The sequence below is a fragment of the Bos grunniens genome, chromosome 2 (genome assembly GCF_055505025.1).
Source record: "Bos grunniens cultivar Pamir isolate PY7600 chromosome 2, Bosgru_T2T1.0, whole genome shotgun sequence".
Lineage (NCBI taxonomy): Eukaryota > Metazoa > Chordata > Mammalia > Artiodactyla > Bovidae > Bos > Bos grunniens.
This window is the reverse complement of record NC_141166.1, coordinates 111,451,819-111,464,551: the sequence shown is the minus strand read 5'-3', so window position 1 is coordinate 111,464,551 and position 12,733 is coordinate 111,451,819. Positions and strand designations below refer to the sequence as shown.

Below are 12,733 nucleotides of genomic sequence, written 5' to 3'. Positions count from 1 at the left end.
CACCTCTGCTTTCTAACATGCTGTCTAGGTTGGTCATAACTTTTCTTCCAAGGAGCAAGCGTCTTTTAATTTCATGGCTGCAGTCACCATCTGCAGTGATTTTGGAGGCCCCAAAAATAGTCTGCCACTGTTTCCCCATCTATTTGCCATGAAGTGATGGGGACTGGATGCCATGATCTTAGTTTTCTAAATGTTGAGCTTTAAGCCAACTTTTTCACTCTCCTCTTTCACTTTCATCAAGAGGCTCTTTAGTTCCTCTTCACTTTCTGCCATAAGGGTGGTGTCATCTGCGTATCTGAGGTTATTGAGATTTCTCCCAGCAATCTTGATTCCAGCTTGTGCTTCCTCCAGCCCAGCGTTTCTCATGATGTACTCAGCATAGAAGTTAAATAAGCAGGGTGACAGTATACAGCCTTGATGTACTCCTTTTCCTGTTTGGAACCAGTCTGTTGTTCCATGTCCAGTTCTAACTCTTGATTCCTGACCTGCATATAGGTTTCTGAAGAGGCAGGTCAGGTGGTCTGGTATTCCCATCTCTTTCAGAATTTTCCACAGTTTATTATGATCCACTCAGTCAAAGGCTTTGGCATAGTCGATAAAGCAGAAATAGATGTTTTTCTGGAACTCTCTTGCTTTTTCCATGATCCAGCAGATGTTGGCAATTTGATCTCTGGTTCCTCTGCCTTTTCTAAAACCAGCTTGAACATCTGGAAGTTCACAGTTCACATATTACTGAAGCCTGGCTTGGAGAATTTTGAGCATTACTTTACTATGAATAATAATACTTAATATAACATCTTAGCTATTAAAAGCAGTAAGTATTAAGCCCTCTCTGTACAGGTTTTGTGGTTACAGTTTTTGTTTGAGATGGATGTTTTGTTGATCATGAATGAGAAGAGAAATTTGGTACAATCTTGATCTTTTGGACATGAGTCTAAATGAATGCCATTCCTTCACAGTTACCTAGGTGTTGACAAAAATTACTTCATTGTGAATTTTCAAAAAAAATTTAGTTTTCAGAATGAATGAATTTAGCAAAAGGAGTGAAATCTTAATTGGAAGGGAGATAGCTGTACTCAGCCTCACTGAGCAGGATGGTGATTACAAACATACATGTGACTTTAGGGTTTCTAGAATATAGTTAGCCTGGGCAATAGAAAATGCTACAAGTTTGTATGCATTTTTACTTTTCAGAATAGGGATTAGTCATATCCATGTATTCATGTAAAGCCATTTTAGAGCTTTAAAATTATGCTTGTGGCATTTTTTTAGGAATATAATACAGTATGTCATAGATTTTTAAAATACATGTTTAAAGAAAATTATCATTCAAACCGGTAACTCCTTGAAGGTCGGAACCCTCAATCAGTAAGTAATCTTGAGTCTTTCTTCTTTTAGCAACAAGACTCCTTTTTTCACCACAGAATCTTAGAATCCTAGTTGCTTGGTAGAACCCTAAATTCTGTGGAAAACAGCTTGAAACCATGTTCTAAATAATAGATAATCCTTTGCAGAGATTCCCACATGCCGTTTTCCTCTCACTCCGGTTTCCCTAGTGTAGGGCAAGGCAATGGAATTTCCCTGGCAGATGGGCAGCAGGGACGCTTATGTTTAGGGTACTCTGTGGTAAAGTCATGGCATTTCCATGTTAGGAACCTGGAATTACACTTCTTATAGAAACAATGTTTCCCAAAATGGTTAGTTTCTAATCATTAGTTTTTTAAGATATGTATTTGGTAAACAATGTCCTATACAAACTTTTAAAGTATGTGTCATGGTGCCTTTACAAATTGCCTTTCATCCCCTGTCAGTATCACTTAGAAGAAAGTGAGTTTTATTTCTTCTTGCCTCTCAGGTCTCAAATGCAAGCATTCACTAAATCCTGTTGGTCATTTTTCCTGAAAAGCTTTGGTATCTATTCCTATACTTTCTCTCCTTGCTTACACCCTTTTACCTTGAGGGACAGTATAGCATAGTGTTTGAGAGGCATTCTTGTTTTCAGTTACACACACACACATAAACCTACAGAAAATACATACTTTTCATAGAACAAACCTGGCTTTTTACTTGATTTGGAAGGTAGGAAAGGATTACATCACATACAAGCTATTGGTCATCTGTGAACGTTCTGCTGAAATTTAAGTGATTATTAGTGTAGTGAGTATAAAACAAAAAAACCATAGATTCCCATTTAGCTGTATTATTGCTTTTAAGGACTTTGTAGTTTATCCAAATTTTAGATGGGGGGAGATGCTTGCATCCTGGTGGAGCTGTTTAAATTTATGTAAAAGGTAAAAGTAAATATTACAATCTATTTTTACCTTTTGTCTAAAATTATGACTTTATAAATTAAAAAGATAGTATTTTTGAATGCTCCATATATTTCTGTTGCTGCAACCATTCAAAACTGCACAAAGATTAATGAATTAATGTAACAGAGGTCCCTGGAGGGAAGCAGAGAAGGCTTGTGATAGTTAGGCAGATTTTGAAGAAAGGGTGGCTACCATGTCAAATGAGTATGGTAAGTCGCTTCAGTCCTAACTCCTTGTGACCCTATAGACTATAGCCTGCCAGGCTCCTTTGTACATGGGATTCTCCAGGCAAGAATACTGGAGTGGGTTGCCATGCCCTTCTCCAGAGAATTTTCCCAATCCAGGGTTTGAACCCCCCATCTCCTGCATTGCAGGCGGATTCTTTAACCTCCGAGCCCCTGGGGAAGCCCAAACTGGGGTAAAAGCAAGCATAAAAGGTATTCATAAAAGCATAAAAAGCATATTCAGAAGCATGTGGGGAAGCACAGTGTGGGGACCAAATGAATTGGCTTTGCCTAGCCAGTTTGAGCGGAGAAGGCAATGGCACCCCACTCCAGTACTCTTGCCTGGAAAATCCCATGGACAGAGGAGCCTGGTAGGCTGCAGTCCATGGGGTCGCACAGAGTAGGGCACGATTGAAGTGACTTAGCAGCAGCCAGTTTGCGGGGGTCAGGGGAAGAGATTTTGGAAATTTAAGTTGCTGCTAGACTAAGACAGGTTGTTTGTTACAAGCAAGAGATACAAGGTCTTACCTTGCTAGCCAGTGATGTTGAGGTTCTTTAAACAAAAGAACTGGCTGATCAGATGTATGTTTTAGGAAGAGTTTGAACACTGGTGAAGAGGGGGATAGGAAGAGTTTTTTCGTCCTAGTGGATACTTACTCAGAACACTGTAGTTTTAACAATAATTTGTCATTTCTATAGATAATACACATTTATAATTGACCCTTAAACAATGCAGGGGTGAGAGGCACCAGCCCTCTACACAGTCAAAAATCTGAGAGTAGCTTAAAGAGTTGCCCTTCATATACATGGTTCCTCCAAAGGCCCGAAATTCACCCAACCAGGGATTGTGTAGTGCTGTATGTAGTATTTACTATTAAAAAAAAAAAATCCTCATGCAAGTGGACCCATGCAGTTCTAACCTGTGTTGTTAAAGGGTTAACTGTATCTTACACACTTTATCACAAAGTTGTTTGTTTTGGCGCTAGAGTCAGATGATACAAATGCTTTAAAAGTTTAGGACATCCTTCAATGTATGGATAAAACGAAAGTTCTAAGATTTTACATTTACAAGTTATAAATTGTTAATATCCTTTCCTTTTTTCTGTCTCCCCGCCTCCCCCCATCCCAAACTAGGTATTTACCTCCCGAATGTTTCGTAGTTGGAAAGGAACCGCCGAAGATTTCCAACAAGGTTGACGTGTGGTCAGTTGGAGTCATCTTCTTTCAATGTCTTTATGGTAGAAAGGTAAGTTAAAGTATAGCAGATTCAGCCATATGGAGAGAAGTTGAATTTTCTCTTCTTCTTGAAGTTTCATTAATTTGAAGTCAGTTTAGTCAAGAATGGAGACCTGGTTAAGGCAGGAACAACAGCAACAACAAACCCCAAATAACCATTGGGGTTAGGAACAGCCTGGAAAGCAATAATCCAAGAAAGCACTTGAACTGTGTTGCAGCTCTACACAAAGGAGGGAGGGGTGCTTATAGGCAAAAAAACTGCAAGGTTACATAAATTGTTAAGAATTAGGATTGGAGCCGGCCAGAAATAAGGGTGCTGTGCTGTTCACGTAGTTGCAAAGTGGGGGTGACTTCTAAACTGCAAGGTTGCAGCTAGCATTGGCTAATTGGTTTTGAAAACAACTAGTAGTGTCCTTTGGTTTGATACAGTTTGGAAAGTTCAGGTTTTCTGTGATGCAGGGATGTGTCTGAAACCACACCCATAATGGCTACCCAGCTCCATTTTGGATGCCTGAACCATAGTTACCCATGTTAATTTTTTTAGGTGATCTTAAATATATCATCACTTACTAAAATTTTCATGGATCAGAATTACTTTAATAACACTGCTAATGTTTCTGTAGCATTAGAAATAATGGAGTCAAAACTATTTTCTTCACTTTCTCACATCCTCTACCCCCATTCTCCCCCAACCCCCCAAAACACACACACATTGGCCTGAGCATGTTTCACCCGTGCTTCCTCAGGGAAATTCTGTCAAACCTAGTCCTAATGTTTCTCAAACTTCTTTTTATATTGAAGTCAGAACTACAAACTACCATGGATATTTAATCCTTATCCCATTCAATCCCTTCATCAGTGTGAAAAGTGATCCGGGGACTTCTCTGGGAATTCACTGCATGTTAGGACCAAAGCCAGAGCTGTTTCATTTAACTTAATTTGTCATGCTCAAGGTGTTTTACTCTGGACTTTTCACAGATGTTTCCACTACTTTTCAAACTAGTTTGAACTGTATCAAACTGAAGGACATCACTGCTGCTGCTGCTAAGTCGCTTCAGTCGTGTCCGACTCTGTGTGACCCCAGAGACGGCAGCCCACCAGGCTCCCCCGTCCCTGGGATTCTCCAGGCAAGAACACTGGAGTGGGTTGCCATTTATTTCTCTAATGCATGAAAGTGAAAAGTGAAAGTGAAGTCGCTCAGTCGTGTCCGACCCTCAGTGACCCCATGGACTGCAGCCTACCAGGCTCCTCTGTCCATGGGATTTTCCAGGCAAGAGTACTGGAGTGGGGTACCATTGCCTTCTCCACTAGCTGTTTTCAAAACTATATCTGCTAGCAGGTGCCAGCTGTAACCTTATAGTTTCTTCTACTAAGAAGTAGTTCTTAAACATTTTAAACAGAATAAAATATTTAATGTTTTCATCTTAATTGCTTATTTATAGTGTTTTGGCTATGTGGAGGATTGATCAGATGGTCTTTCTCAGCCTGCTATATCAATTATAGCCTATGAGAATACATCCCAACCTGGAAGTAACTAAGAATAAGATTTTTTAAAACACAAATCATTTGTACTGCAGGGATTCAGTGATAACATCTGTTTAAATATTTTGTGAAATAAATTTCTCAACATTTTATTCATTTCTCTTAAAGCCATTTGGTCACAATCAATCTCAGCAAGACATTCTTCAAGAAAATACGATATTAAAAGCCACTGATGTCCAATTCCCTGTAAAACCTGTCGTAAGCAGTGAAGCAAAGGTACCAAATTTATGTAAATAAATTTTGTGAAGTGATTTTTTTATTTCATAAGTTGTGGTTAAAACAAAGTAAACATTAATAAGTAAAGCAAAAGGGACTGCAGCCACAGGCAAGTCTGTCCAATAGGGGTGGGCGATTTGCTCTGGAGAAGAGCTGCTTTGGTTGTGATAGTTTCTCTTTGGTTGTGATAGTTTTTAAGGACCCAAGTATAGTCCATGATTTCTTTTAAGAAGGCAGGCTAAAGAGACCATAATCTATTACTATATTTACATAAAGTTCAAAAGACACAAAACTCAACTATGGTGTTTAGAAGTCAGATAGCTTATTACTCCAGTAGACTGGGGCAGAGGCAGTGCCCGTGACCAAAGGTGGGCATGAAGAGTCTTAGGTGGTTCTGATAAAGTTCTTTTTCTTGATTCATTTGCCAGTTATATAGCTACATTCATTTTGTGCTGTATGCTCCCTTAGGGAGAAAATATTACAGCAAAAAATGGCATCATTCTCTTGGCTAAACTAAATTAACAGGAAAATGGAATGACTGTTTTACGAAAGACAAATTTCAGAAAAAGAGGACTCTGGAGTTTTGTAGGGAGCAATGCAGTATTCCATATTCAACACAGTTTACAGGCATACCCCAGAGATGGCGTGGGTCTGATTCTATACCACTGCAATAAGGTGAATATTGTAATAAAGGAAGTCACACACAATTTTTGGTTTTCTGGTGCACATAAAATTATGTTTACATGGTAATGTTGTCTGTTAATTAGTGCAGTAGCATTATACCTAAAAAAAATAATGTACATACCTTAATTTAAAATGCTTGCCTGCTAAAAACTGCTAAACAGACATCATCTGAACCTTCAGCCAGTCTTTTTGCTGGTGGATGGTCTTGCCTTGCTGTTGATGGCTGCTGACTGGTCATGGTGGTGATGCTCAGGCAGCTTCACATTGATGGGACTCTTCCTTTCGTGAATAGTTTTTCTGTAGTGTACAGTGCTTTTGAGAGAAGTTCTTCTGTGAGTAAAATGATTTCAAAATTGAGTCAGTCCTCTCAAACCCTGCCACTGCCTTATGAAACTAAGTTTATTTAATATTCTAAATCCTTTATTGTCATTTCAGCAATTAAACTTGCGGTCTTATATGGGCATAGTTCATGGCATCCCCCAAACAGTTACAGAAGTAACAAGTCACTGATGACCACCACAAATAAATCATGATGCAAAGTCAAAACCTGCTAGGATTACCAAATGTGACAGAGCGAGCACATGCTGTTCGAAAAATGGTGCCAATAGGTTTGTTTGACGCAGGGTTGCCACAAACCTTCAATTTGAAAAAAACAAAAAACACAATATTTGCAAAGTGGAATAGAACAAGGTATGCCTGTACTGGAAGTCCTAGCCAGAACAGTTAGGCAAGAAAAAGAAATAAGAGGCATATAAATCAGAAAGAAGTAAAACTGTCACTAATGGTAGACAAGGGTTTTTATATATAAAATGGTATTAAATATGTAGACCAAAAAACGCGGCAGCAAGGACTCAGATATTGTATACCAACTTCACAATAATTAAAAGTAAAAACAACCGAAAAGTCAACCAACAGATAAATGGGTAAACAAAATGTAGCATATACACGCAATGGAATATTAGCCTTAAAAAGGAACGAAATTCTGATGCATGCTACGACATGGATGACTCAAGCATCACACTTAAGTGAAAGACACAGAAGGACAACTGCTGTATGATTCCACTCACATAAGGTGCTTAGAATAGCTGAATCATAAAAGAACATACTGGTTACCAAGGGCTGGGGGAAGGAGGAATAGGAGATATTGCCTAATGGGTACAGATTTCAGTTCTGCATGATGAAAAGTTCTGCAGATGGATAGTGGTGATGGTGTACTGCGGTGTGAGTGTGCTTAATGTCACTGAATTGTATACTTGGGTTAAAAATGCTCAGTTTTATGTTACGTTTATTTTATTCTCCATAAAAATTGTTTTAAACAAAAGAAATAACAGCTTTCCAGCCATAAGTGGTAGCAATAATATTTAGTACTGTGAACAATTAGAGGCTGAGAATTGAGAGTTGGATTTGCAATAATTTTATTGGTTTCTTTTAATCTGATTCCCTAGTGAAATGAGATCTATTTTCTGAAATGTGTCCATCATCTGTATTATTCAGTTTATTAATACTTAGAAAAGATTTTAATTTTTTTTTTAAGGCCTTTATAAGACGCTGTTTGGCATACCGAAAAGAAGATAGGTTTGATGTGCACCAACTGGCAAATGACCCCTACCTTCTCCCACACATGAGAAGATCCAATTCTTCAGGCAACTTACACATGGCTGGGCTGACAGCATCACCCACACCCCCTTCTTCAAGCATACTTACTTACTGACTTTCCTCCAAAATCGGCATGATGTCTTTGAATTGCTTCCAGATGCACACTTGAGTTTGAGAGCTTCTGAGTGTTTTTGTTGTTTTTTTTACACAGGATATGGTTGAGAACTGTTTGTGAACTGAAGTTTTTCATAGAGTCGTTTGTATGAGAGTGGATCATGGACCCTGAATAAATGTACACTTCTGACTGTAACCTAAGCAGTGAAGGGTGACTGCCTGTTGCACAGAAACAGGAATACCATGTTGAAGAAAAGTGGGTTTTGTTGGGGAGGGGAACACTGTAAATAACGTTTATAATACTTCAGTACATTTGGTTGTTACTCGAGAGTTCTAATACGAAGGGTAGTTTTTCATTATTTAAAAACACATGGAAAATGAGACATATTTCTAACACGAGAACTATACAGTGCCTGGATACATTATTCAGCATTCAGCAGTTTATCTGCTGCAACCAAAGTAAGAACGGAATGATAGTGGCTGTTGTGTTTTACAGTAACAGGATGTGAGAGAATCTTTGGGCAAAGTTAGACTTCGTCATTTGCCTATTCTGGCTTGTACCAGGTTGTACCTCGAAATCACGTCTGCTCTTTTCACTGGTTTTGTTAAAGGGAGAACTGTTCCTAGATACTTTAGACCTCTGACAAAGTGCGCTGCTTATTTTGGAACCAATTGAAGTCACTAAATTATGGTATCTCCAGTGTTCTCAACATGTTAGAACTGTTAACAGGTATTTTTATTTTGTTACCAGGCCTTGTTCATTCAAACAAGTGACAATATATAACCAAATGCAGGCCAGTTCTATGCAGGATAATGATAAATTCCCTTCTAGCTCTATTGTAAATTGTTGTACAGATGTCATATTTCAACTAGCAAGTTTCAGCAGCTTATTCTTGTACAAATGTTTAAAAATATGGCTTTTCTAATTGGATATTGTATTTTTTTTAAGTCTTCTTGAAGGCGCTTTAATTGCTGCTAAATGGTGTTGCTTCTTTGCTTAAAAAAAAAAATCAAATGACCTCCTTAAAAGGTGCAAGTTGACTGTACATCATAGAAAGATTATTAAAAGCAGGCATTTGTTAACAATCAAGGCATGTAAAAATGATCCATGTTGGACATAAAGAGTTCTTGAAATCAGTTTCTTGATTTCTAGGGCTGTGGGAGCACATATGTAGTAGATTTATAAATTGTTCATGGTAATTCTACATTTCTAGCAGGTTCTAACCAGCAAGGTGGGATGACAGTCCCTTAAACAAATTTCTTGCGGTTTGTACAGATTTGTTAAAATGTGAACATTTTCTAACTGCCTTGTATGGTAGAAACCGTTATTTTTCAGGATGCTGTATTTCACTCCTTTAAGAAATTTCTTTATCATCACATTCATAATGCTGATTCTTACATGTAAATTGTCCATGTTGCTGAAAAAGGAGGCTATGTTTAACACAGATTCTCCTTAATATTGTACAGTTAAATGGTGGCTCTAATTTCTGATATTGCAAGCCATTTTGTTCTTTCATTGTACATAGACACATTGTCTCTTTAAGATGCTGCTGAAATTGTAGAGAATGTAGCCAAAACAGTAATAAACAATGACAGTTAAAATTTAAAGACTATGAAATTACATTTGAAGGGAGCTTTCAAGACTTAGGACATTGACTGGGCTCCTTTACTTAAGAATCAGCTGAGTAAATTCTTGAAGTATACTTCAAGATAAGTATGAAGGGGTTTCAAGCTGTTAAAGTATACCTAATAACCATTATCAAGGCTAATCCTAGGTAAGTAACACTTAGCCCTATTGGGAATGGCTTAAGGGCTGTACCTGTTCCTCTGTAGATCAAGATAGAAATCCTATTTTAAAAATTATTGACATAGTAATGGAATGTTAGCATTAATTGAGTGCTTTAGGTGCTGTCTGCAAATTTTTCAGTTTTGTTGAGTTTTCATCCTTCTGAATCCTGAAATACTATGTTCATTATAGTAACTTATTTAAAGTCCCCAATTAAAATACCCAGTTTTAAAATTTTAGTGAGGTATATAAGTGGATGTGTATGTCTAACATGAGATTGAAGAAGAGGTACAGACTTAGATCACTGGCCTTTATCATATTATTTTCAAATAAGTGGAAGTGACTGCTACTGTCAGAATGCAGAAGAGGAGGCGAATAAGCCATAAAATAAAATTGCTTCCCTGGGCTTAGGTAATCATCTGTTTAGAATCCAAGGTGTGTGAGTGATAAGCCAGCTTTGAGACCCTCTATTCCTCTTAAAGTTTTTCCAAAGAAATGACAGAAATGACACAGCTTTGGGATAGTATGTCCCTACCCCAGCAAGTACAAGATAGCTAACTGAGCCAAAGTGAGAACTGTTACCTTTACCTGGGACACTTTTATTTATCACTAATTTCAGTCACGCTGATAATTTTACTCTAATTAGCTTTTGAGGCTTAAATTGTTTTTTGGTCTAAATTCTATCCTCAAAATTAAAGCATTTCCTTTACCCTTAGACAGTGGCCAAGGTCTCCTCGCTTTAAGAAGCACTGCAAGGTAAATGTATAGTTTTTGCATATAATTTATAATATTTCTCTGATATGAATTAGCTTTAGTGCATGCATGCTGAGAGGAAATAAGTGTAGAAACCACACTAATTTATTAAGTCTGGAGTTGGGTAGCTACTTGGTTGTTTTGCAAAAATGAAGTTTTAAGTCTGTTTTTTACTTACTGGCTGCCATCCCCTTCTCCTAAAAAAATAATTTTCAATTTAAATGGTACATAAAATGTGAACAAATACTTCTACAAATACCTCATTACATGAAACCAAAATGGTAGAATTTCAGTGAAACAAATTTAAAGAGTATATTGTGTGTTTTGCTATTGTTACTGATTAAATACAATAATGCTGATTACCATCAGATGTTATTAGCTGTGTTTTGCAGCAGTAGTGCAGACTGTCCAATCCTATTAGATTGTGAGTTTAACTTACATTACTGTTTGTGTGTGGAAAAGGCAGACTTACACACATTTTAACATCACACGGGCATGTCTTAAAATAATCCCACTTTAAATTTTGACATGTTACCTGATCATTTTCCTCCCAAATATACTAAACTTTAATGTTCTTAAGGCTTAATTTATTTAAAAATTATTTTTGCAGCTAGCTTTAGAATAAAATTATTAGAATTCTAGTTCTTGGGTTCCAGGAATTCTGTAAAAGTCTTAGAATTTCTACAACTTTCCGTTGATTTGAATTATAACATACATATCTCCATTTACCTTCCCCTGCTTTGATTTCCCTCTTCTTTTTTTGAAGATTCTTCTTGTTGAGAATTCTTGGATTTTTGAATGGGAAAGATTTGAGTGTTGAGTAAATGTGTATAGACTAACTTCAAAACAACTGCATAGAGCCAGAGGAGAATTCAGAGGAGTTATCTTTCATTAGGATCAAGATGCATGATTTTCACCTGGAAATTCTCACTCATTTAACATACTAGAAATGTGTATTACCTACATACATATGACAGTTTTTAAAAGGCAATGGCAAGAATGCTGGTTAAGAACCCAGTTTAGAACCAGGTTCTTTGGGTTTAAATGTTGACTGCCATTTACTGCCACTGTGTTTCAAGTTCATCCTCTGAAAATGGGGATAACAGTACCTACCACACAAAGTGGTTGCAAGGAATAAATGAGTTCATGCGCATAAAGCACTTGGAACCACACCCAGCTCATTGTAATACCATGTGTATAAAGCTATTATTCTCCTTTAAGACTCAAAGGTTACTCTGTTGTTTTTATCCTACATTTGTAGTCCACTTTGCTTCCTGTGAAATACTATTTCCCCCTTAAGAAACAAGTTCTGTAGTATTTTTTTTACTTGTTTTAAGCAATTATACTACCTGAAAAGGGAAGGTGGTGGAGTGTGGCAACAAAAAGTAACGTTGTCTCAACTGTAGTTACCAAAAGGATCAAACTCTAACCATTCAGGCTATTTCATCAGAGCAAATTCTACCATACATCCCAGGGGGTTTTCCTTGATAGTACAAGTCATCTGAGGTAGAATAGGTACTATTATACCAGTTTTACAGAGGAGAAACAGTTGGAGAAAAGAAATGACTTGGTAAGACCACATTAACTAGTAAATGACATCAGAACTAAAGCACAGCTCCTGGAGTTCTAAAGCAAAGTACTTAACTGTGCTAACATCTTGCTGCTTTATTAGAACACATTAGTGTGTTAAATTATGATTGTTCAAAATAACAAAAATGAACAGATACAAATCTAACTGTCACCATGAAAGAGCAATAAAAAGAATTCTTCAGTTGTTAGATCAGGAATGCTGTGTGAGCTGAGCCGGGATGGCTGAGAATCACTTGAGAGAGGGCTTTTTGTCCAGACTCGTCCTAGGCAAGGCAGAGAGTGGGGTTACAAGCCTTTTCCTATTCTCACACTTGTTTTTCATTGCATTTTAAATTTGTTAATAACTTACAGAGATCAGTTCACCTTTCTCATTCTCAGCCAACTTTCATGAAGGTAGAAGGTATATTCTCCTTCCTCTCCCTGCAGTGGTACCAGCTGGTCTCAGAAGAAATCTGGAAAAACTGATTATTAAGTAAAAAACTTGAGAAAGTCTTACAAATCTAATGAAATTATCCATGAATGCTGCTCCAGTGCCATGATCACAAGTGAGTAATCCTGACTTCATGTGACTCTTGATTTTTTTAAAAGCCTGCTTGTGATGTAAATTTTTCTTTATGTGATCCATTTTCATCTGAAAACTTAGGCTGTTCCCACAGCCAGATACCTAAGCTGAAGAGTAG

The 12,733-nt window shown here is 37.4% G+C and overlaps 1 protein-coding gene across 8 annotated transcripts in view; it reads left to right on the top strand.

Annotated features, from left to right (window-relative positions):
* TLK1 (tousled like kinase 1) overlaps positions 1 to 9,532 on the top strand; it is a 180,922-nt gene extending 171,390 nt beyond the window's left edge. For all 8 annotated transcript variants that reach the window (XR_015147590.1, XR_015147591.1, XM_086357586.1 and 5 more), the window contains 3 exons: positions 3,671 to 3,782; positions 5,423 to 5,530; positions 7,749 to 9,532. Coding sequence is in view for 6 of the 8 variants with exons in the window: in XM_086357586.1 (XP_086213712.1) it covers positions 3,671 to 3,782; positions 5,423 to 5,530; positions 7,749 to 7,925 (397 nt within the window). In the remaining 2 variants the exon portion in view is untranslated. The remainder of the gene's footprint in view (positions 1 to 3,670; positions 3,783 to 5,422; positions 5,531 to 7,748) is intronic.
* Positions 9,533 to 12,733: the final 3,201 nt, after the last annotated feature.